The sequence below is a fragment of the Pteropus medius genome, unplaced genomic scaffold (assembly GCF_902729225.1).
Source record: "Pteropus medius unplaced genomic scaffold, Ma_sr-lr_union100, whole genome shotgun sequence".
Classification (NCBI taxonomy): Eukaryota; Metazoa; Chordata; class Mammalia; order Chiroptera; family Pteropodidae; genus Pteropus; species Pteropus medius.
Window position 1 is genome coordinate 38,117,442 of NW_024351730.1, and position 26,115 is coordinate 38,143,556.

Below are 26,115 nucleotides of genomic sequence, written 5' to 3' on the forward strand. Positions count from 1 at the left end.
CTACTTAAAATCTGCAGGCCTCAGGTTACTTATTTCCTAAAAATAGGCTTCTTTCAAGGGTTCATATTATACATGTAAAGCATTTAGTACATTATTATACTGTCTGTATGTTACAGAAACTATAGATTATAATGTATCAAACATTATATAATACATTGTGCTATTTATTATCACTGTGCTACTTATTACTGTTCTATTTAACAACTCTAACCTGGAGAAACAGGCCATAATTGCCCTTCCCAGACAGAGGCGGGTACGAGTTACCATGACAACAGCGCGCGCCTAGACATTTTCCTCTCGCGCGTGCTGGGGAAGAAAACAGCCTAGGCTGCGTGTTGCGTCATCACTACGCGCTCATTGGGTTTCTCCGTGTTGTTTTGGAAGGTCCCGGCCCGGCTCCCGTCGCCCCACTCCAGGAATTATTTTTTCCTTTTCAACCTTTGTTGTAACGCACTGAGACTGCAAGACTGTAAGTACTGAACGAATAAAGAGAGCGAGTGAGCGAGCACTAAAAGAGATGCCGCGGCACACTCTCCACCGCTGAGCCTTCCCTGTGTTTTCTTGATCCTATCAGCTTCCTCTCAGCTGAGATCGCGCCGCGTCAACTTCCGGGCGGGTGCCCGCCAGCACAGCCTCCGCCGCTCCCCTGCTTTGGCCCCTTTGTGTCCCCGCAGTGTCGAGGCGCGGGCCCTGGCACGTCCTTTCTCGAGGCAGGCAGCACGGTAGTGCAGGGAGCCTTTCACTGTGGGCGGGCGCGCTGCCCGCAGGGGGGTCGGAGTGGGGAACGTGCCTGCGCGTGCTGGGGTAAGAGGAGGTTGCACGAGGGTCAGCTTGTGGTTTGAGGACGGGGAAGGAGGGGGGGCGGGCACGGAACGAAGGGGAGTAAAAAGAGCAGTGGAAAGATTTAACAAAGATACCCCTGTCCACTTCTGATCATTATGGCCTAATAATGAAGCGCAGCCATAATAGTCATTCTGAGCCACTGGCACATTTGCGGGCTCTTAATTGCTTTGGGAATGAACTGATATGGCTTTGTATTTTATATTGTTTTCATGGCCTCCTTTTCTCTTTTTATTTTCTTCGTGCAGATAGTTCATTTAAAATTCCCAAGGGTGGTGGTTTCTACCAATATGAATCTTTTCAACCTGGACCGTTTTCGCTTTGAAAAGAGGAGTAAGATTGAGGAAGCGCCCGAAGCAACCCCTCAACCCTCCCAGCCTGGCCCTTCTTCACCAATTTCTCTTAGTGCTGAAGAGGAGAATGCTGAAGGGGAAGTTAGCAGGGCAGGCACCCCTGATTCAGATATAACTGAAAAAACAGGTGAGTTACAATGTTGCAGATTGATGTGGCATCAAGAGATATTTTTAAAAGATAAAAGGAAGGAGAGATTCTAATTTTTATTCTTGATGTTATATATATATTGATGCATTGTTTCCCACCATACCCTTTGAAATACAGTTTTGGAACTGCCATAGGCACCATGCATCCATCCATAACTGTTTCCATTTTATGCGAGTCCTTGGAATATGGCCCAATGATAGAAGTTGAAACCAGAATTTAGGTCATCTTTAAGTCAGAATGGTTGCTACTGGAGGAGGAACTAGCTGATTCAGTCCTGTGAATTGCCTAGTTATTTATCACCTAGTTATTTGGCCAGACGTTTACATTGATTTCAGTATTTCTCCAAAAAATATTGATAACCTCCTGTGAGCTAGACTTTATTCAAGGTTCCTGAAGACAGCCTCTGAACAAATGAAAATCAGATCACGTTCAGATTTTGCCACTACTTCCTGGAAATTCCCATAATGCAGAAGAGTAATTGGTAGTCTTTGTGGTGACTGAACCATTTTTAACCTCTAGCAGATTGTCACTGACAATAGGATTTGAGAAGCCAAAAATTAACATTTCTCTTTTAATCTGTATTCTTTAAACAATTAAAAATTAGAATACATTTGAATTTTTACCATGTTTAGGCATAGTGCTTAGTGCCTCACATTCTTTCATTTAATTTACACAATTATATGAGATATTATCTGCATTTTGTAGAAAGGAGACTCAGGGGAGTTAAGTTAACAAGTTTGTAGAACCAGAACTCAAATCCAAGCACTCTTAATTCCTGAGCATAAACTTAATTGTACACATTATACAGTTTCTTATGAAGAGTTAAAGGGATATTAGAAGTTTTATTTTAATGTTTATTTCAGTAATACCTTTTTTAATGCAAAACTCAGTATTTCACAAACAGCTTTTAAATTAATGTGACCTTGACAAGATTGGTAATACATACGTCTTAACCCTTGGTGTCTCTATTTTGTTTGCTAGTTTTCTATTTAAATGTAACAGTGATGGCAGAGTCCCTGTAATTTATCATTAGAATGACATTTTTAAATATTTTGGTAATTGAAACATGGTTGAATGATTTGGTAGGTTGGATTAAGTGGTAATTAGGAGTCAGATTTTGAAAGGCTTTATAAAGAGTTTTGAACTTGTCTGAATTCTGTGGGGAAGCACTGAAGGATATTAAACATAGGAGTGATATCCCTGTGTTTATTCTTACTACAGATAATTTGATTTTCTTAACATGGTATAGTTTATGTCTAAACCTCCAGGTATTTTACTACTTTAACAGTGAATACATTAATCTGTTTCTTAATGTAGTTAGGGCAAGGAAGGGCGTGGTTGTAGGCAAGGGATTTTGAGTCCTTAGAAGCCTCTGCTTCTTCATTTTTAGTTAAATGGGACATTGGACAAGTCACTTAAAATCTGAGATCCACAGTTTATTGTTCTGTAATATAAAAGCACATTTTTAAACTGGAACTCAATGGAATGTTTTAGTTGTTTATCAATATTAGTAATGTAAAATTCTTAATTGTCTTTTCTAAACAGAAGATACTTTTCAGCTTTACTTTTTATCTGTCTGAGGAGACTTCATTCTTTTTCTTTTTATTGGGACTTCTTTTCGGTACATAAATTCCTCTTGGAAACTGAGATTGCCCTTAGCAATCACGTGGTCAGTCTTGATGACACTGGAAAATATACAAATTAAGTTTGTTCTGGGAATAGTGAGAATTTATTCTATTAGGAACAGAGAACTTTGCTTTAAGAAAAGATGATTGCAAATGATACTATGAATTTTGGAGAATTTTGAAAACTAAGGCTAAGTTTTGACTTACATTTTGGTACTACGGTTCCAGTAAAGAATTTTCATGTAGAAGGGTAAAATGGTGAAAGAATGTTGTTTTGTAAAAAAGTCAGCCTAGCTGTTGTGAATACTATATAGAGAGGGTAGAGTTGGAAGGGAGAGAAATCATTTAGGAAGAGTTTATAATCCAAACAATGATGACAGTAGAAGTAGAGAAGAAAGAGATGTGTGAGTTTTCAAAGAAAAAAAAAAGGAAGGTTTTAAAACTAAATAAAATGAATGATAAAAATTTTAGTTTAGAGAATTTAAAAAACCAGAGTTTTATACATCTGAATAGGTATAAAGTACCCATTATAAGCCATTGGGCATGCCTTTAAAAATTCAAGTAAGAATCTAAGGTCCTGTCCCAGACTGACATGTTGAAGTAGTTCAGAGACGACTTAGCATGGGGGATGCTGATTCTGAATTGAGTGTTGGACCTTGGGCTGTGGAGAAGACATAATAGTGAAGTTGTTTTTAAGATCAAGACTGGATATGAGATTAGAAGAATTATCAGTGGGATATGAGTATTGACCTTACTTCCTTTATCATCATATGGTAATTTCATACCCTGCCATCGTGGGATAACGCTATATTTGTGTATTTACTGTTAGGGTCTAAATCAGCTAGTAGAATGAAATTTAAAAACTACCTGTAATCACTCTTTTTTAAAAGCTAATCCTATTATTCACTTAATGAGTTAAGATTTTATTCTCTACCACTCTCCAGTTACTGTGAATATGCCAAGCACAGTGCAATCTTTCCTTCTTTCTATGTGCTTTTCTGCCTCCAAGGTCCTGCTAATATTTGTATACATATGACTCTCAGTTTCATTTCATTAGAGCTTAGTGAAATGTTACTTTTTTTAGACAGCCTTCCCTTGATCACTCTGAAGTAGCAATTCTTCTCTATACCCAGCTTTACTCTTTCTCTGTGTAGTATTTATCACTACCTAATTACGTTATGTTTTTTTGTTTCCCTCATTAGACTGATTTTCAAGGAGCACCAAGAGGAAAGGACATGTATATATATAGTTAAAAGAGTACAATGTGGTAACTCATGGGGGAAGATACTAAGCAGCATAGGACCAGGGAAAGTTACAGAGAAATGATGTTGAGTGGACACTAACCAATGAATCATTGCTTATTTTGTGAACAAGGGATGAAAATATATGTTGCCTTGAAGAGTCTGTGCTATGTGTATGGAAAGGGGGAATTTACCTTTGTAAGAGGAGGTTTAGGGTAGTATAGATGAAGCTAAAAAGAGAACTATAACCTGCCAAGTTTTTAGGGGCCATATATGTGATGCAAATGAGAATGGACTTTATTTGATACAGACTGTAGAGCATTTGAGTATGAGAAAGCTATTAATGAAGCTATTGCATTTGAAGCCTAATACAGAGAAATGACAGTAGGGATGACAGAGGAGGCACTTTAGGGAATTTTTATTATGACATGTATTTCATGGTGTTTGGTGAAGTTTAAAGGTAAGTGTTCCTTGCTCAGACAGCTGGGTGATTGACAGTATCAACTGATTAGGCAGCACATTTAGGAGGAAAATATTAAAACATGTTGAGTTTGAATTACCTCTTGATTTCAGTAGCAAGGCCTAATAGGGGGTTGTACATCACAGTTTGGGGCTCAGAGAGTGGTTGGAACATGAAAAATCAACTTTGGAATCGTGATAGTTAACAAAAAATGTCCTAAGCAAGAAACATCAGCATTTAATGATAGTCGAAGGAAAGGAAAACAATAATATGTAAAGCAGAGATCTCCAATCCCCAGGGCCACGGACCAGTACCAGTCTGTGGCCTGTTAGGAACCAGGCCACACAGCAGGAGTTGAGTGGCAGGCAAGCAAATGAAGCTTCATCTGGGCTTGCAGCTGCTCCCCCCTAGTACTAGCATCACTGCCTCAGCTCCACCTCAGCTCATCAGGCGTTAGATTCTCAAAAAAAAAAAAAAAGAGTACTGGTCCCTGGGGACCACTGATAATAAAGGATGACTAGAATAGTCATAGAAATGATAGTGTCCTGGAAGCTAAAGAAAGAATAGTTTCCAGTTTTGTGTATAGTGAGCAGTATCAAATGTTGTAGAGAAGTCAGGTTTGATAGGAACTGATCGGTGACCACTTTCCTTGGAAATTAGAAATTAATGTTGACCTTTAACAGTTTCAGTGGAAAGGTAAGGAGGTGACTACTCTTTAAAAAAGGAAAGAGAAATAGCTTGACAGGGAAGCAATGTCAAAAGATGTTTCAGGATTGTTGAAAATTGAGCTTATTTGTAGAGACGGTTTTCCTTGGGTAAGGGAAGGTATTGAAAGAAATAAAAATAGATGAGCTCAGATTATTTTGAGGTTAGAATGAAGGGAGGTTTAGTAAAGAAAAGTGAATTTCTTTTCTTCGTGAAATAGGTTATCTTCTAAAGTGGTTGCCATTGTCCTGTTGAAAGTAACAGTTTGTCAATAAGTGAGAAAATTTTTAAATACTACCAGTTATAAATATTTTCAGAGAGCATTGCTCTGCCACATATGTTACATGATCTTGGGTATGACATCAGTGTTTTTGGACTTCACTTCCTTTGCCTAGAAGTTCTCTGAAGTCCCTGCAAACAGTAAAATGAATATGATACTTCGAATATATCATTTTAGCGTCATGATTCTGTTACCATTGTATGATACTCAGTATCTTTCAGGTGTGTGTGGCCAAAGTGTGAATTATCACTGTAGCTTTGTATAGTCATCCTGGCTTCTTAATGTCTGCTAGTGTAGTGTTAGTTGAAAAGCAGTACTTGGTAAAAGGGTTAGTGCTGAATTGTTGTAATAGCAAATACAATGAGTAAAAGTAAAAATCTTAAGTACATTTAAAATGTACATTTTGGGGTGCGTTTTTCTTCTCTACCTTTTTATGTTACATACTTAGATATTTTTCAAAATGAAATGTTATGCAAATAAAATACAATATTGTAATGAAGAGAATCTTCTGTAATCTTTTAGTTTTGATGTTTATTCTTTCACATTATTTTCCTGCCTGTGTATATTCCAGGTTTTTAATTTTATTTTTAAGCTAAAATAGCATATTACATAAATATTGTAATGCAAATTGCTGTTGATTAAAAAGTTTACTTTTTAACACTTCTTGTAAGTCCGTGTAAAATATCCTATAACTCAATTTTTTTAATGACTGCAGTGTCTTATATAGATGCATTGTAGTTCATGTAGATTCCTATTAATAGACCATTAGTTATTTTGGTTTTTGTCTTCATATTTTTGCTATCAAAAGAATGTTATAGTGACCGTCCTTTTTGCATGTGTACAGTCTCGTGGGAAAATTTCTGGAAATAGAAGTGTCAGATTAGAGGGAGTAAAATATTTTAGTGTTTGCCAAATCACCCTACACAGAACTTTTACCAGTTTGTACTAGACTATAGCTTGATATTCATATGTCTGCTTTTTATACTAGACTAAATTTTTGTGAACCTTTTTAATTTTATTCTTTTAATTCCCTGTTTGTTGTTTGCCATAGAGAAATTTTACATTTTTTTGTGGCGAGTTTGTTCATTCTTTTCTTTAAGGCTTTTAAGTCTTGATCAGACAGGTGTTTCTTACTACAGCATATTTTCTTCTAGTACATCTGTATTAACTTTATTTTTAATTGTAGTAAAATATACATAACATAAAATTTACCATCATGAGAAAAAAAATGGCACAGATGATAGAGGCTCTGATATCCTTTTGGACACCAAATCAAAGTTGTGATGGAAACAAGGAGCAGCAGCAAGGAAAAATCGCCTGAGATCTAGAGGAACAAGCAAGCCATACAACTAGGAAGAAGTCCAAAAAAGCACCCTGCAACTGCAGAAGGTAGGACGGGGCACCGACGCTGGGCTGCCCGGTCCTGAGCGGCTGAGTGAGACGGAGCCTGCAACAGCGGCAGTAGCAGAAACCTCTTAAAGGGGCCGCACCTACGAGCAGATTTTCCCAGTGACCTGCTCGCTCTGAGCACCAGTGCCTATTCGGCTGCGCACAGGGGGCACCAGGGACTTACAGAGAGACATTGTTGGAGTGAGGGCCGAGGAGAGACTCAATCGGTGCAGAAGTGCCGGCGGTATCCATTGTTCCCTGTTGAGCCCTCCCCCGTCCCAGTGTATGGACACAGCACCGTCTAGTCCTGAAGCCATCAAACTGGATAACAGAGGTTGCTCCACCCAGGGATTCCCTGAAACCCCACCCCCCGCAACTCGCGGCTCCACCCACACCATATCCTGGTATAGCGAGTCAGGTGCTCCTTGCTGAGACTCACACTGGTGGAAGCAGCTGGCCTTGGTTTCTGGTGTAGCCTTTTGAGGCAACAATAAGCACAGCATCTGTGGATTGCTTGCTGAATCTTAACTGGTGGCCCTGGAGGGGTAGAGGCTTGGGCTAAATTTGGCCTGCAGCTGAACCCTTCTCCAGACTGTGCCACTGGACACCTACTTCACAAATCCACACTAATTAAACTGGGAGACTTAGCAGCTTTACTTAGTACATAGAAACAGACATGGAAAGGCAGCCAAAATGGGAAGGCAAAGAAGCAGAAACCATATGAGAGAACAGAACAGAGATCCAGATATAATGGAGTCAAATAATCTAACAGATGCAGAGTTCAAAACACTGGTTATAAAGATGCTCAGTGAACTTTTGGGAAGTGTAGAGAACTTCAACAAAGATAAAACATAAAAATGGAAATGGAAATTCTAAATGGGAACCAGTCTGAATTGAAGAACACGTTATCTGAGATGAGAAGTATATTAAATGGAATAAAGGAATAAACAGTGAGTAAAGAAGAGAATCAAATGCCCTATTTAGTTGACAGGAAAGCCAATCAGGACACTCAAACAGAACCGCAAGAAAAAAGATGCCATGGCTATAAAAATAATTTAAGGAGGATATGGGACACTATTAAGGCTCCAAATCTTCATCTGTTCGGCATAACTGAAGAAAATCAAAATGTTGAACAGCTGTTTGAAGAAATGATGATGGAAAACTTCCCTAACCTGGTGAAGGAAATAGACATAAAACCTAAGGAAGCTCAGAGAATTACAAAAATCAGGAATCCAAAGAGGCCCACATCAAGACACATCATAATTAAAATGCCAAAAGTTAAATACAAAGAAAGAATATTAAAAGCAGCAAGGGAAAAACATAATTACATAGAAGGGAATACCCATAAGAAAAGGCTTGGCAAAAAATATTCAACAGGACGAAGACCCGGGATATACAACCAAGAATACTTTATCCAGCAAAGCTATCATTTAGAGTTGAAGGACAGATAAAGAGCTTCCCAGACAAAAATAAGGAATTTATCATCACCAAGCAAGCTAGCATTACAGGAGATATTGGAAGGACTTCTTTAAGAAGAAAAAAACATTTATCAAAGGAATAAAGAATGGTAGCAACTACATTCCTATTAATAAGTACCTTAAATGAAAAAGAATTAAATGTTCCAACCAAAAGATAGAGTGGCTGAAAGGATAAGAAAATAAGATCCCTACATTTGAAAAGGAAGGGCATGGAAAAGGTATTGCTTTGATGGACCTAGAAGATATTTAAGTCAGAGAAAGATAAACACTATGTGATTTCACTTATATATGGAATCTAAGGAATAAAAATAACTAATCAAAAACAGACTCACAAATATAGTGGACAATATGGTGTCAGACAGAGGGGAGGGGGATTTGGGAGGCTGGAAGAATGGGGTGAAGGGATAAAGAAGTACAAATTAGTAGCTGATGGATGGTCAGGGGGATGTGGAGCACAGCATAGGGAATGCAATTAGCATTAATAAGTTGGCTAGGTGGAGGGTCGGGAGGGAGGGAGCAACTGAGATTGTTTTATGAACTATATAGATGTCTAATGTATACTTGAAACTAAATTTTAAAAATGCTCTAACTGTAAAAAAGAAAAGGAGCAAAACAACTGATGATTGAGAAAAAAAATTGCCATCATAACTGTTCTTAAGTGTACAGGTTAAGGAGGATTAAGTACATTCATTATTGTACAACCAGTCTTCAGAACTCTTCATCTTGCAGAACTGAAACCATGTACCCATTTTATAATTACCTCCTGCCAGCCGCTGGCAGTTACCCTTGAACTTCCTGTCTCTGAATTTGACTACTCAAGGTATATCATAAAAGTGGAATCATACAAGATTTCTCTTTTTGTGACTGGCTTATTTCATTTTGCATAATGTCCTCAAGGTCTACCCAAATTGTAGCATGTCAGAATTCCCTTTTCAGGACTGAAAAATACTCCATTGTATAGGCACTACATATCGTTTATCCATTCATCTGTGGATGGGTACTTGGATTGCTTCTACCTTTTGGCTACTGTGACTAATGCTATTCAACGAGTGTACAGATACATTTTTGAGATCCTGTTTTGGTTCTTTTCGATATATATGCAGAAATGGAATTGCTAGATCATATTAGAAACCACCATGTTTCCACAGCAGCTGTACAATTTTTGTTCCCACCAACAGTGTTCCACTTTCTCTACATCCTTGTCAACACTTGTTATTTTCTGTTGGTTTTATTGTTTGTTTTGTTTTTTCGATAGCTAAACTAGTGGATATGAGTTAGGCTTTGGGGTTTTCTTTAACCTTAAATCTCATTTGGAATTTGTTATAAAGACTAAAGAAAGGGTGATAGGGTTTTCTCCTTTGCTCGTTGTCATTTACTAGTCAGTTGTCCCAGGACGATTTATTGACAAGTCTTTTTTCTTATATTTGAAACATTATCATTATAATCTAAATTCCCATGTATATTTGCATCTTATGGGCCACTAATCTATTTCTTTAATCTTACATTAGTTAATCACATTATTTTAATTCTTGTAATTTTACGTATATATAATGTAGAGTAGATTTTGATATGGTTTTGTTTTTTTTTTTCTCCTTTTTTGACCTGAAATTTCAAATAAGTGGTTTCTATCATTTTTCTTTCTTTAAATTTCCAAGTTGTTGAAATTTTGCTTCACTATTTTTATTACAGTTATTTCTAATTTCACTGTTTTGTGACTAGAGAATGTGGTCTGTATGTACTTTTTGGCGAATTTGCTGAGTTTTTCTTGTGGCCTAATACACAATTCCTGTAAAAGTTCTAAGAGTACTTGAAAAGAAGGCATGATATAATCTAAGTATAGCATTAATATGCTAATAATAGATGAATTTTATTATTTATATAATTTTTTTCACTGAATCACAAACATTGTATCATAAAGTCAATTTCTTGGATCCTGACTAAATACATATAACTAGTATTTTAATGGAGTAGAATAAATAGGAAATTATCAAAGTGTAACACAGTAAAGCTGCTGAAACTTATGTTTAGTTATATGTGTCTAACAATTTGTGAGTTCATGGTCATAATCTAAAATGTGTCTCTTACAGTGAGTCCCGATTAAAAATGTTTGAAAAACACTGTTCTGTATCTTAATAGTATTAATGCTCTATTCTCTGTAGAGTTAGAGAAGAGAGTTAAAGCCTCATTAACTTCTTGCCTTATATATCCTGCAGTGTTATGCAGTGTTAGTATGCAGCTGAAATATATGTGTGTTATATTTTTATTTTAGATATAAATTCTGTTATTAAAAAGTATCTTTGTAGGTTTAACACTTTTGCTTTGTCCAATAGCATGACTTACTTTTCCTTTACATTTTTTTTCTATTTATCTTTTTTTTTGACTTAAACCTGAAATGTTTCTTCTTAGTCATCTTAGAGTGATGTGTTACATACTGCTCTTTAATATTCAATATAGTCTTTCTTTCTAAAGCTCTCATCAGATAGCTTAATGTAGCTTTTATTACATGCTAAAGTTATTTCACTTTCTTCTATGATATCTAAATTAAAAACTGCAGACTTTACAGTCTATTGTTTTCATAATAACTCTTAAAGAATTCAAACGAACTGACTTGAAAGTCAGTTGCTGTGTTAGAAAATTGAACCATGTAGAGCAACACAATTAGACTGTCAAAAATGGCACATTTTTGTAAGAGCAGATAGGTATAGAGGTTTACGTGTTTTCATTTTCCTTTGGGAAATCACTTTATTTACGGATTATCAAATCGATTTAGACTATTTCTCTGTGAACTCGTAAACTCCCAGTAGTGATTTTTCTTTTTGTTTTTGAGTAGTTCTTGATCCTGGACCACTTTGAAAGTTGAAATCACTGGTGGGTTTAAATGCTTTTATTTCACGGTAGTCTTAGATATGAAAATGGGTACAAGCATACTAGAAAATTTTAAAATGTAAGATTGTTTTCTCTTACATGTCGATATTTGCACTGATGATGCAAAAGCAATGGTAGGTAAAACTGTTGGTGCCTTAGCACAAGCAAAGCCAAGAGTCCAAACTGTTACAGTAGTCATTGTATTCTTAAAAATTTTTTAATGCCAGTTTCACTTAAGAATGTCCTTGATGAAGCAGTAAAAACTGTTGGTTTTAGTAAACCTCAGCTTATCAGTAGGCACTTTCATAATATTTTGTGAAACAAAATATGAACTACCCTTTGCTACATACCAAAATACGATGGTTATCTCAAGGGAAAGCATTTGAGCAATTGGCTTTGAGTTATGAGCTGAACTTGTCAGTTTTTCCCAGAACACCATTTTTATTTAAAAGAATAACTGACCGATGAAGTATAGTTTTGCAGACATAGATATTTAGCAGACAGTTTCTGAAAAATGAACAGTAATATCAAGGAAAACAACTGACGGTATTTACTGCTAGTGATAAAATTCTACTTTTCACAGGAATGTTCGGGTTTTGGAAAACCTAATATTCATGACTATGAGTTTGACAGTCTCCTGGTAATTAGAGGTCAATAGTGATATTAATGAATCTTATTTTTTTAAATAAAATATTTTTAAATGTGTCAACATTTGGCACATCTGCATTAAAAAGGGAGTGAACCGATATTTTCCAAGTGACCAGTACATACAGTGTTACAAAATAATGCATGAGTTAAAGGTCCATTACAGTGCAAGTTAAACCAGTGGTTTTTAATGTAACACAATGCAGAAGTTTATTCATATGGTTTCCAATTCCCAAACTGCAATTAACCTTTAAAAAATTAGCACCTGTCAAATTTGGGCTTAGTATCAAAGAGGAATATCCATGGTAATGTAAAAAGGCTATGAAAATACTTCTTTCCTGGTTATGTAACTGCTGAGGCATGATTTTCTTCATAAACCTAAACAAAAAGAATATACTACAACAGATGAATTGCAGAAACAGATAAGAGAACGTAGCTGTCTTCTGTTAAATCAGAGATTTTCACAAATGTGAGACAATGCTGCTCTTCTCACTGAATTTGGGTGAGGGATTGAGGGTGGGAAGAAAAGATATAGTTTTCATAAAAATACGTTAACACATAAAGAATTTGTTTAGTAAATAAAGTTTAAACCTTTTCTCAGTTCTGTTCTCTTAATAGGATATAGATATAAGCAAAAACTTTTTGGGGCACTCAAATTTTAAGAGTGCAAAGGGGTCCTGAGTTTGAGAAATGATGTATTATAACCTCCTCTCACCCCTCATTATTATCAGACCACTTCCTCTGTTAGTCATTTGCCAGTCAGTCTATAGGAATGCTGCTGGTTTAGTGCAGTATACATGTTTAATGTATATATTTTGATGGTGTATATTGTCTATCCAGTAAATACTCTATTAAAAGCTCTAATTGAGTACATGGTGGAGAGTGAGCCAGACTTTTCCTTTATTTTTTTCTGTCTTGTTAACTAAGCATACTAAACCTTACTTTTAAAAATTTGTAGGTCTTTACCATATGTTTCGTACTATATATAAAGTAGGGGGAGAAAATGAAAGAAAAGATTAATTTATTATCAAGTTCAAGAAACACTAGTCCTCCTAATACTCAAAGAATTTTTAGACCCCTCCCCCCAGTACTTTGGCATTTAAATGGCTAGGCTTAAAAAGGTTGTTCTTTATTTTATATAAAGAATCTTTTTTGAGGAAAAGAAGACAATCTAAATCATTTTGCCAGAGCCCATTTAAAATACAAGAAAGCAGGACGTTTTTAAAGTATTCAAGCTATATGCATTAGCTTTAGGTCAGATTTTTGACACAGTAAAGATTAACTTTTTAGTGTTAAATATGATTTGTGATACATCAGAGACACTTTGTAAAAGCAGACTCTGTAATACCTTTATAGTTATTTAACAGGAATAGGGCTATAATTTTATTGCTTTATATAATTGTCAGTATTTATATGTCTCCATATTTATGACAGTTAACATAGCTGTGATTTGTGCCAGTGCAGAGGTCTTAACCCAGGGTACACTCAGCATTTATAAAATTGTCCTTTTGGAAAGAACCTGATTTGCTTTTTAATAGTGTTGATAGGACTTCATTGTAAGAAGTAAAGAAATGTCATTGTTTTAGTGCCCACCCAGGTGAGTAGTAGTTATGAAGGCGTTGGTTAATGTTAACTATGGTTATGGTTCATAAGCCTCATAGTGGGAGGCTAACAGTTTTAGAATATAAGAGTTTAGACTTTGGGGATTGGATTTCAGATCTGCTCTTTCTCCTATATGACTTTAAACAAGTTGCTTTCTCTAAACCTGGTTTTATCTATAAAATAGTGGTATAATGTGTGCCCTACGGGTTATTGTGAAGATTAAAAATGTGTTTCACTTGAGGACTTGGTACTCATCTAGAAGATAGATAATGGCAGCTATTGTTTTTTAAATCAGCACCTTTGAATTAAAGAGTCATGTGGTCATTGAAGATATTTAAAATATCTTCACTAGACCATGGCACTGACTACTTTAATATGAATTCTTTAATCTGATCTCTTCCTTCTCAAGTATAAGGGAGAATGGTGGTTTTCCTGAAGAAGGGAGAATTTTGGAACTCAGCCCTTGGAGCAAGGAGACCTTAGTAGAATACTTTACTCATATTTCAGACAAATTATACCACCTTTTTAGTTCATGAGGGCTGACGTAACAAAATACCACAGACTGGGTAGCTTAAACAATAGACATTTATTTTTCCACAAGTCTGGAGACTAGAAGCGCAAGATCAAAGTGTTGGCACTTTTGAAGCTTTTCTCCTTGGTTGCAGATGGCTACCTTCTTACTGTGTGCTCACGTGGCCTTTCCTCCATGTAGGCACATCTTTAGGGTCTGTCTCTTAAGGACATCAGTCATATTGGATTAGAATCCCACTCTAGTGGCCTTATTTTGACTTAATCACCTCATTGAAGGCCCTGTCTCCAAATCCATTCATTACATTCTGAGATACTGGGGTTTGGAACTTCAACATGTGAATTTTGGAGGAGACATAATTCAGCCCATAATATCACCATTGCATAAGAGGTAATGATTATTGGATACTGTCTAAGTGCAAATAATGAACTACATGCTTAATATATCATCTAATTTTATGTGTACATTAGCCCTTTGGTTACTACTGTTTATTTTATAAGTGAGGACACTGAGACTAAGAGGATTAAGTAAATTGGCTAAGAGACAGGAATGAAATTTATGTCTTTTGGGCTCCAGTGTCTCTGTTGTCTTAGGTAAGAACTGGACTAGGAAATAAAAGCACAATAATATAAAACACAAACCTCTGTTTCGCACTTTTCACTATGTTCTCACTAGTAAATAACCTTTGAAATGGAAAACCATTTAACCTGCCCTGGTTCACAAATAATTTTTTCTTTAAAAAGTGATAGAAATTTTTGGTTTTAGAATGGAAACAGTGAATGAAGTTAAAGATTTTTAGCACACGATTCTAATTATCAAAAACAAATTTGTTTTATTTTCAAATTACTCCAAATGCCTTTCTCTTTTTTTTTCTTTTGCAGAAGATTCTAGTGTTCCAGAAGCTCCAGTAAATGAAAGAAAAGCGAGTATATCATATTTCAAGAATGAGGGAGGAATACAGTATATTGATTTGTCTTCTGACAGTGAAGATGTTGTTTCCCCAAACTGTTCCAATACAGTTCAAGAGACAAAATTCAACAAAGACACAGTGATTATAGTGTAAGCAGCTTAACAGATTTATTTGCATGTTTGGTGGTTTTTTGAGAAAAAGTTAATTTGAAATATTTTTAGTGACTTCCCCCTTTTTTTTTTTTTTTTTTTTTTTTTTGCCTTTTTCCCTACTGCATCTTAGTTATTTTTTTCCTAACTTAGAAATGTAGAGAGGGGTGTGTGTGTGTGTATTTCTCTGTAACAGTGATTTTCAGTAAGTTTAGTGAGAGCAGATATTTAACTTTTTTAACCTTCCATAAAAAGAAAAATTATTTTAACAAGTACTTTGATTATCTATAATTGCTTTATGGTTTGTTCTTGAGTCCCATTTTAACATTTTTGGGTCACACTGTGGGATAGCATGGAGCTTGTATTGTGGTCAAGTAGAAAGATAAATAAAAAAATGCCATATGTCAAATAATAGATATCGTGAGCAAAATGGGAAAGGAAATATGGAGTTCAGGGCCAGGGGTAGGGGCATGGTTTCTGTAGAGCACAGTTGGTAAAGGCTTCCTTGAGATGATGCTTGAGCAAAGACCTAAAGTGGGTAAGAAAGTGAACTGTGGAAAGGGAGGCTGGGGATATATTCCAGGCGTTTGGAATAGCCTATTCCGTTCCCCTGAAGTAGTATTACACCTGGCATTTTGGAGGAAAGTTGGGGGCAAATAATGCAGAATGAAGGTTCTGGGATAACAAGGTAAGGAGTGGGGATGTTAAGCCCACAGCCTGTTTGTCTTTTATTCTAAATGAGATGGTAAGCTAATGAAGTATATGAAGCAGAGGAGTAAACTTATCTGACTTACATGTTTAAAAGGTCTTTGAAGCTGTCGGGGAACAGTAGCAGAAGCATGAATATTGTTTCAGTAACCCAGGGAAGAAATGATGGAGGCTTAGACTACTAGGCTGGTACTTGTGGAAATGATAAGTGGTATGAATGAATAAATGGGAAAACTCTTCTTTATTCATTCTGCATATACTTCAAGAGCATCTATGATTCTGTTTTCATAGTTACTGTACTGTATAAATATGAACAAATGGGGAGAAAAGAGAAAACTCTTTACAGTAGAATACCAAATAATTAAAGTATGCTAGAGTGCTAGTTAGAATACCACCATTTTGCAGCTATCATTATAATAACTGATTCAGGCAAAAATCATCAACAGAAGTTAAAACTATTCAAAGTCTGATAAGGAATAGGATCATTAGCTGGTCTCAAAGTATCTCCCCATAGATTACATAATCATTAAAAAAGGGAAAATGGTAACTTTATAGGAGAAACCTGACAGCTTTCTGAGTCGTACAAAGGAAGAAAAACCTGTAGAGTTTAAGGACAGGCAGAGGTAAAGGGAAAATCAGATGTAGTAAGGTTGCAGAATGCTGGGGTGAGGGCAGGTGTGGGACCAGATATTCAAAGAGATTTGTCAGCAGTATATGGGACCACAGAGAAATAGATAAAGATAACCAATGAAAGGTGTGGTTTTTTTGTTTGTTTTAATCACATTTGACATTTTAGAGATTATTATTGCCCTTAGGATAGTTTTTACCAAAGTGGTGGGACAGAAGATATAAAATAATGAGTTGAGAACTATATAGGAAATGAGAGAATGGAAAATGAGTCTTATAAAATTTATGAAGGAGAAAATTTGCTTATTTCACTGCTTTGTCCACAGTACCTAGAACCTCTGGCACATTGAATTCATTGAATTAATGTAGTCTTGAGCACATTGTAGGCTTAGGAGATAGAAAATTTGGGGAGAGAAGATCCTTAATAGTTAAAGCAGAATCCTTGTAAGAAGTAGAGAGGGCTAGAATCCCTTAGCACTGAGAGGGGACTTTGCCTTCAGCAGAAGGAATAGCTTTATCTGAGACCAGATAGAAGATCACAGTAGTCAACTCTTGTTCTTGTAGATTTTTTTCTTTTATTATTAAAGCTTCAGGCAAACAATAAAATAAAATAGTATAATATGAACACCCATGTGCCTACTACCTACATTTAATAATTAACATTTTATGTTTCATTGTTTCATCTGTTATTATTGACTGAAATATATTAAAGTGTAAATTACAGCCATCCCAACATTTCTCCCCTAAATACTTGGTTATATTTCCTCCCCTGCAAAAAAATACTGTTATCAGTGAACAATTCTCTTAATATCATTCCCAGTTTATATTCGGATTTATTGTATTTTGTACCTGGGTTTCCACACCAGGATCCCAATAAGGAAACATCTACTGCATTTGGATGTTTTGACTCAACTCTTTTTTGATCATAAATAGTTCACTCACCTCCTCTTCTCTATTAAAAATATTTTAACTTATTGAAGAGGTCAAGTCTTAGAGAAAACAGATTTTTCTGATTGTTTTCTCATGATGGTATTGAATTTTTCTTTATCAGTTGTATTTCCTGTGTACTGGACATTAAATGCAAGGCATAATCAAATTCCTGGTCAGCACCAATAACTTACTACTTCAAGAGGCACTTGAGTTTGTCTCACTGAGTGGTTATGAGTCTGACCACTAACTTAACATTGTGCTGCAGAAAAACAAGGACCTTTAAAAGTGATTATCCAGAGCAGGCATTGTAAAAGGATTCCAGCCCGAATGCTTTTCTCAATGAACTAGGAGACAGAATCAGGTAGGAACTGTGAAGATAGAGAGGCAGAATGAGAATTCAGAGTTGAGTACATCAGGAATGAGAAGTCTGGGTGTAATGGAAAGGGAGATAAATGTAGTTGTCTTCATATATTGAAGGAGAGGCATAGTGACAAAGGAAGAGATTGATTTTACTTTGTAATACCTTAAAGCAGTTTGTCAGAACAAGGTTCAAGAAGTCAACCTAGAAGCTTAAACTACATATCCCTGCAAATGTCCTAAAGGTACAGCTGATGTAACTTGACTAGGCATAGAGAAATTATTAAAATACAGATTCTGGCTATGTCTGTAAGAGAGCTGTCAAAAAATAGAACTAGCTACATAGCAAAGTCTACATTCTCTAATCTCCAGAATACTGACCATGATAGAAAATCAGAATTTCAAAATGAGATGTTTTTTGTTTATTTGGGGGATAGATGGGTAAAATATGCCCTAAATATCTTTTATATAGATTGAGTATATAAACTGAGGTGCAACAAGGTTAAAGTTAGTTGTTGTAGAATAAAACCTCACATGGAATAAATGCTCCCTGTCTGCTAAAGAAATATTTTGTTCCTGGCAGAGATTCTGACGGTGAATGGGACCGTTCCAGTTTTAACACTTAGACTCTAATCACTTAGGCCTTGAAAATTCTTTTTATCTTTATATTAGTGTAGGCTTCGTAATTTTTCAGGAGCAGCATTGCAACATTCATTTGATATGCAGAGTATAGGTGAAAAAAGAGTAGGACAAAATACCAGGTATTTTGTTGTTCTTTTTCATCCCAGCCCAGATAATTTGAGATGTTTTCAAAGTATGCTGACTTTGGGAATGTAGATTTATATACGTAAACATACTGAATTGAAAAAAACAAAACAAAACAATGTAATCTTTGACAGTTACAGATTTTATATTGAAGAGAACTTTAGATATTACATATATATAGCATTATAATGAAATAACTTCAGTAATACATCAAAATATTTTTTTCTCTGAAAATATTCTTAGTTCTGAGCCATCCGAAGATGAAGAGTCCGAAGGCCTTCCTGCCATGGCAGGTAGAAATAATGACGATATTTCAGAATTGGAAGACCTTTCGGAATTAGAAGATCTTAAAGATGCTAAACTTCAGACCTTGAAGGAACTTTTCCCACAAAGAAGTGACAGTGATTTACTTAAGGTTATACCCTTTTATAGTAATTGGTTATTATAGCTGTAATGATTAAAATCTCTCCTGTATCCAGTGCTATAGTTAGTGGATAGTCACTTTTCTAAAGATATTTTATGTTTGAAGAAAATTATTAACTTTTATATCATAATTAAGGTAAATGTCAGAGATTTACTTCAGAGTCTTAGGTTATTCCCTCAGTATCTCACATAGCTTTTGAATTATTCTGTGCTTAAATGGTTCAAAAATGGGGACAACACCCCCATCTCCCATTAGAAACTCTCAAAAATGTCAGGAGGCTTTTATTTCCTGGCTCCCCCACCCCCATAATGACAAGGGGTTGCTATTGACGTTTAATGGTGGACATTGGCATACCATAAAGTAAATGTTTTTTTCTAAAAGGAGTAGCAGCTTCTTAGCGCAGCAGGGTATGGCCGTTTGATATCAGTGATAGCCCATTTTTATCAGATATTCTAATTTATCAAATAAAGTGAAAAGGCTGGGTTTTTATTTAGCGTTGGTCATCAATTTAATAGCTTTATTGAGATATAATTTACATGTTATAAAGATCACCTATTTAAAGTGTATAATTTAGTAATTTTTAGTATATTTACAGAGTGTACAACCATCACTGTAATCTAATTATAGAGTATTTTAATTGTTCCAGAAAGAAACCTTTTATGCATTAGCAATCACTCAACCATTTCCCTCCCCCAGCCCTAGGCAACCACTCATCTCTGAATTTATAGATATGCCTATTCTGGACATTTCATATATGGGATCATTTAATGATCTTTTGTGCCTGGCTTTTCACTTTCCTCCCCACCCCCCCTGGGAACTTCCACCCCTGAGCTATGTATGTTGCCTTTTCCCCTTAAGAACTGGATCTCTGAAGGCGGGTCATCCCACACGCTCGCGGCGTGCACCTGGGCCCGGTGCACCCGGGTATGGTCTGTGGCTCCACTTGTGGCGTGAACCCAGGACCTTCTGCATGTAAAGCAGATGTGCTAACCACTACACTATGGAGCCACCCCTGGCTTTTCACTTAGTATAAAGTTTTTCACTTAGTATAAAGTTCATCTTATATAAGTACTTCATTCCTTTTTATGGTAACGAATTTAAAGAAAAACAAAATACCGTTCAGGGCAGACAAAACAAATATGAACAGAAGGTGGTCTGGGCCTGCTGGTTTGAACTCTTAAGTATAGGTTAAATTATTCCAAGTCTCTGTTATTTTTAACATGAATCCTTTTTTCCCCCCAAATCATTTTGATACCTTTTTAATGTTAGTTAAATGAAACTTTAGTGTTACCTTGGGTATACATGCTAATAGTGTTATTTGTTTCCTGGTGTGATATTTTTCTTAATAAGAAAGAAGTAAATGTAGCCAGTAGTAGGTATAGGGGCTACTTACAGTGTTGGAAAGAGCTTGAACACAGTAAACATGATAGAGTACTAAAATATTCAGAGAAATAAATCTTGGTTTAAAAATACTTTTTAGCTTGTTGCCAATTTTTCATGTAGTCCAAGGGGATTTTTTTCCTTTACCTCTAATTTTGTAATTACATTTGAAAAATAGGCTTGATACGCAGAATTTATATGTATGTTTCATTAATCGGTACCTGAAATTTTTGGAGTTTAGCATATCACTCCAAAGCACAGCACTCCCGAGATAATCTGGATTTCAGGTGATCCCTATCATTTCAAGACATTAAAGGTGACATTTATAAATTACTTTACAGAGGCTTTTAGACCCACATGAAAGAATTTGAGTAGTTATAAATTACAAATTTAGTGTCTTAGACGTGTTAAGAATATGCTTTAGTTGTTTTGAAAAGGAAGAAGGGCTTACAGAATATCTATAATGTTCCAAGAAAACTAGAGTAGAAGGAAAACTACTATAGAAGAGAGCACTCTGATTTGCCTATTTAATACAAAAATAACCTATTTTAAAAAATAAGATGTTTTTAAAACTAGTAACTCATTGGAAATATAGGAAACTTTAGCAAAAGAAAAATATGGTATGTTTAGTTTCTTCTGAATTCCAGAGTATTAAAGACTAGTATAAAAAACGTATTGAAAATGTTAATTATGTAATATGAATATGTTCTTGAACAAATTGAAGCAATTCAGTTTGCTTTATCCCACTCATTTTAGGAATATTAAGTTTTTAAAAATGACTGCAATATTATGGTATGCCAGTGTCCACTGCTAAATGTCAATAAAAAAGGAATAATGTAAATGTCTATATCAGTCCCCCTCTCTCCCTTCCTACTCCCCTCAGTGCCTGGACACGGAAGTAGGAAGTTTTTAAGGCTTCAGTGTACAACCTTGTAATTAAAGTAGCAAAAACCTAGAATATACTGCATATATTTGACTTTTTTTAAGTCATTTTAAAATTATAAAGATATTTTTTTCTTTATAGTGATGAGTAAATTTGATAACGTGTTAAGATGCTTACATAAGTGTAGACTTTTAGATAAACCAGGTTTTCTGAAAACTTATCATAGGACTTAATGAACTTAAACTATGACATACATACTTTCCCATCTTATATATATTTAATATATTTGTTCTTTAATATTTTGATAACTTTGTGAAATCTTAAAGTGTTATTTTTAAAACATTAATCTTTTTTCATTCTGTTAGTTGATTGAATCAACCAGCACGATGGATGGGGCAATTGCTGCTGCGTTGCTGATGTTTGGTGATGCAGGTACGCCTGATTTAGTTTTAAGCCATGTTGATTTATTAGTTATATAATAACTTCTCATTTTTAATATTGCTCTACAATTTACCAAGTACCTTCGTGAATTCTTATAGGAACCTTACGAGGTATTAATAATTTCAGTTTTTTTAGTCAAAGAAACTGAATCTTATGAAGGTTAAGTGGCTTACCTGAGGTCATAAAGCTATTTGGGAACCAGTTTTCTGTGTTGATTTTTTTTCCTCCAAAAAGGAAGGGGACAGCTTTTAATGGTAATTTTGCTTGTTTTCTACAGATCAAATCTTAAAACAGTGAAACTTTGGAAGGTATATTTTTTTTCTTAAATGTCTTTCCTAATTGCATTGTGGTTTTATTTACAGGTCTACAAATCTGAGTCAGTAGGAACATAATGTCTTGTGGAAAGTCCTAGCTGGTAATCAGCATTCCTTCCTTTAGTAAATATTTATACTATCTTCCAGGCTTGGGATACAAAATAAGTGCATTTGAAGGAGCTTGCAGTGTAAAAACACAACTTTTTTTAGTAAATGCTGTCTTGACTTTTTTAAATTTGTACATACCAAACAAGTAAAAATAACCTGTAATCCCATTACCCAAAAAAGTATTTAAAGAATGAAAGCAAACCCATACTCTATTAACCACTGTTAAATTTGTTTTGTATCATTCTCAATTTTTCCTATACTTCTACATACCATTATACAACACATACACGCTAGGTTATGAAATGTAATTATACTGTTGGTTTGCATTTTTTAAAGTTAAATTTATTTGTGTAACACTGGTTAATAACATTATGTAAGTTTCAAGTGTTCAGTTCTATAAGACATCATCTATATTCTATACTGCATTATGTGCTCACCACTCAAAGTCTAGTCTCCTTCCCTCACCATATATTTGACTCCCTTTACCCTCTGGTAACTGCCATACTGTTGTTTATGTCTATGAATTTGTTTATTTCATTCTTTTCCCCATATGAGTGAAATCATATGGTTCTTACCCTTTTCCACCTGACTCACTTCACTTAGCATGATACTCTCGAGATCCATCCATGTTGTTGCAAATGGCAATATTTCATTTTTATGGCTCAGTAGTATTCCACTGTGTATAAGTACCACATCTTCTTTATCCAGTTATCCGTTGAAATACACTTGGGTTTTTCCACGTTTTGGCTACCATGAATAATGCTGCAGTGAACATAGGGGTACATGTGTCTTTACAAGTAAATGTTTTCAAGTTTGAGGGGTAGATACCCAGAAGAGGGATTTCTGGGTCATATGGTTATTCTGTTCTTAATTTTGTTGAGGAATCTCCATATTATTTTCCTTAATGACTATATCAGCTTACATTCTACTAGCAATGTACGAGAGTTTCTTTTTCTCCACATCCTCTCCAGCACTTGTCATTTCTGGTCTTACTCATAATAGCCATTCTAACAGGTGTGAAGTGGTATCTCATTTTGTATTTGACGTGCATTTCCCTTATAGCTAGTGAATTTGGACTTACATTTACATATATCTATTGGTCATTTATATGGCTTCTTGGGAGAAATGTCTGTTCACTTTGTCCGCCCATTTTTTAATTGGATTGTTTGTCTTTTGTTGAGTTCTACGAATTCTTTACATATTTTGGATATTAGCCCCTTATCGAAGATATTTTTTGCAGATATCTTCTCCCATTTGGTTGGTTGTCTTTTTATTTCGTTGATGATTTCTCTTGCTGTGCAGAAGATTTTTAGTTTGATGCAGTCTTATTTATTTTTCCTTTTACTTTCACTTTTGCCAAGTTCACAAAAACCTCTCTGAGATCAAAGTCCATAAGTTTAGTACCTATGTTTTCTCCTATGTATTTTATTTTTTCAGATCTTATATTTAAGTCTTTAATCCATTTCAAGTTAATTTTTATGTATGTTGTTTGATAGAAATCTAGTTTAATTCTTTTGCATGTGGTTTCCCAGTTTTTCCACCATTTATTGAAGAGGCTTTCCTTTCTTCATATATATGTTTGGCACCTTTGTCAAAAATTAGTTGCCCATGTATCTGTGGGTATATTTCTGGGCTCTCAGTTCTGTTCCATTGATTTGTGTGTCTGTTTTTCTGCCAGTACCATACTGTTTTAATTTTTGTGGCTTTGTAGTATAATTTGAAGTCAGAAAGTGTGATATTTCTGGCTTTGTCCTTTTTTCTCTGGATTGCTTTGGCTGTTTGGTGTCTTTAGTAATTCCATACAAATTTGATCATTTTTTATTCTATGTCTTCAAAAAATACCATTGGGATTTTGATGGGGATTGCATTAAATCTGTATATTACTTTACGTAATATGGCCATTTTAACTATGTTGATTCTTCTCATCCATGAACACGGAATAGCTTTCCATTTCTTTGTGTCTTCAGTTTCTTTCAAGGTCTTGTAGTTTTCAGTATATAGTTCCTTCATTTCTTTTTCTGATATTTTATTCTTAGTGTATAGGAACACAGTGGATTTTTTACATTGATTTTGTATCCTGCAACTTTACTATATGTCTTTATTGTTTCTAATAGTCATTTGGTGCAGTCTTTAAGAATCATGTTATCTGTAGAAAGTGACAGTTTTGCTTCTTTGTTTCCAATTTGGATGTCTTTTATTTTTTTCTCTTGCCTGATTGTTCTGGCTAGGACTTCTGTACTATGTTGAGTAACAGTGGTGAAATTGGGCATCCTTGTCTTGTTCTTCACCTTAGAGGAAAAGCTTTCAGGTTATCACTGTTGAGTATGATATTAGCTGAGGGTTTGTCATACATGGCCTTTATTCTGTTGAGGTACTTTCCTTCTCTACCCATTTTGAGTGTTTTAATCATAAATGGATGTTGTATCTTGTCGAACACTTTTTCTGCATCTATTGATATGAGCATTTGACTTTTATCTTTTATTTTGTTAATGTGGTGTATCACATTGATTGATTTGTGGATGTTGAACCATCCTTGCATCCCTGGAGTGAACCCGACTTATTTGTGATGTATTATCTTTTTAACGTACTGTTGTATTCGAGTTGCTAGTATTGTTTATTGTTTTTGCATCTGTGTTCATTAGAGATATTGACATATAATTTTATTTTTGTATTGTCCTTGCCAGGTCTTGGTATCAGGGTAATAATGCTGGGCTCATAAAACAAGTCCAGAAGAGTTTGAGAAGGATAGGTATTAAATCTTCTTAGAATAGCTGGTAGAATTCACTAGTGAAGCCATCTGATCCTTTTGTTTTCGGGGAGGTTTTTGATGACTTTTAATTTTCTTACAGTCAATTCATCTAGTTAGGGTTTCCAGTTTTCATGGTTCAATCTAGAAAGGTTATGTATTTCTAAGAATTTGTTCATTACTCCTAGGTTATCAAATTTGGTGTTGTATAGCCTTTCATGGTATTTTTTTTTTTTCGTATTCTTGTATAATCCTTAATTTCTGTAGATTCTATTGAAACTTCTCTTTCATTTCTGATTTTATTTATTTGAGCCTTTTCTCTTTTTTCATTAGGCTAGCTAGAGTTTTGTGGATTTTATTCATATTTTAAACGAACCAGCTCTTTGTTTCATTAATTTTTTTCAGTTGTCTTTTGTTCTCTATTTCATTTAATTTTGCTCTAATTTTGATTATTTCCTTTCTCCTGCTGACTTTGGGCTTCATTTGTCCTTCTTTTTCAAATTCTTTAAGTCGAAATGGTAGGTGGTTTATTTGAGATTTTTCTTGTTTCTTGAGGTAGTTATATAATTCCATGAACTTCCCTGTTAGCATGGCTTTTGCTAAATCTTGCAGATTTTAGCATGTCATATTGTCATTCTCATTTATCTCTATGTATCTTTTGATCTCTTCTTTTATTTCTTCTTTGATTCAGTAGTTCTTCAGTATAGCATGTTGTTTAATCTCCATATATGTAGTTTTCCAGCTTGCTTTTTGCAGTTAATTTCCAGTTTCATACCATTGTAGTCAGAATATGCTTGATGTGATTCCAATCTTAAATTTATTAAGACTAGTTTTTTGCCCTAACGTATGGTTTATCCTTGAGAATGTTTCATGTGCACTAGAGAAGAATGTATATTCTGTAGTTTGAGGATGGAAAGCTCTGTAAATACCGATTATGTCCATTTGGTCTGAAGTGTCACTTAAGGCTAGTATATATATATTTTTTAAGGCTACTATTTTTTTTATTGATTTTCTGAATGGATGATCCATTGCCACCAATGGGGTAGTTAGATCTCCTACTATAATTGTATTTTTGTGATTTTCTCCCTTTAGATCTATTAATAATCGTTTTATATATTTTGATGATCCCTGTTTGGGTACATAGATATCGATGTGTTAGTCTTCTTGATGTTTTGTTTCTTTTATCATTATAAAATGTCCATCTTTGTTTCTT

General features: G+C 35.0%; 1 protein-coding gene across 6 annotated transcripts in view; it reads left to right on the plus strand.

Annotated features, from left to right (window-relative positions):
* The first annotated feature begins 318 nt into the window (after positions 1–318).
* The window catches only part of SMARCAD1 (SNF2 related chromatin remodeling ATPase with DExD box 1), a 75,267-nt gene continuing 49,470 nt past the window's right edge, over positions 319–26,115 (plus strand). For 2 of the 6 annotated variants that reach the window (XM_039845725.1, XM_039845728.1), the window contains exons 1-5: positions 319–469; positions 1,089–1,320; positions 15,042–15,219; positions 18,850–19,021; positions 21,659–21,725. In XM_039845725.1, the coding sequence (XP_039701659.1) occupies positions 1,131–1,320; positions 15,042–15,219; positions 18,850–19,021; positions 21,659–21,725 (607 nt within the window). In that variant the 5' untranslated portion in view covers positions 319–469; positions 1,089–1,130. Of the gene's footprint in view, positions 470–574; positions 805–1,088; positions 1,321–15,041; positions 15,220–18,849; positions 19,022–21,658; positions 21,726–26,115 lie in introns of those variants that run through there. The other 4 variants (XM_039845726.1, XM_039845729.1, XM_039845727.1 and 1 more) reach the window with 4 other exon arrangements.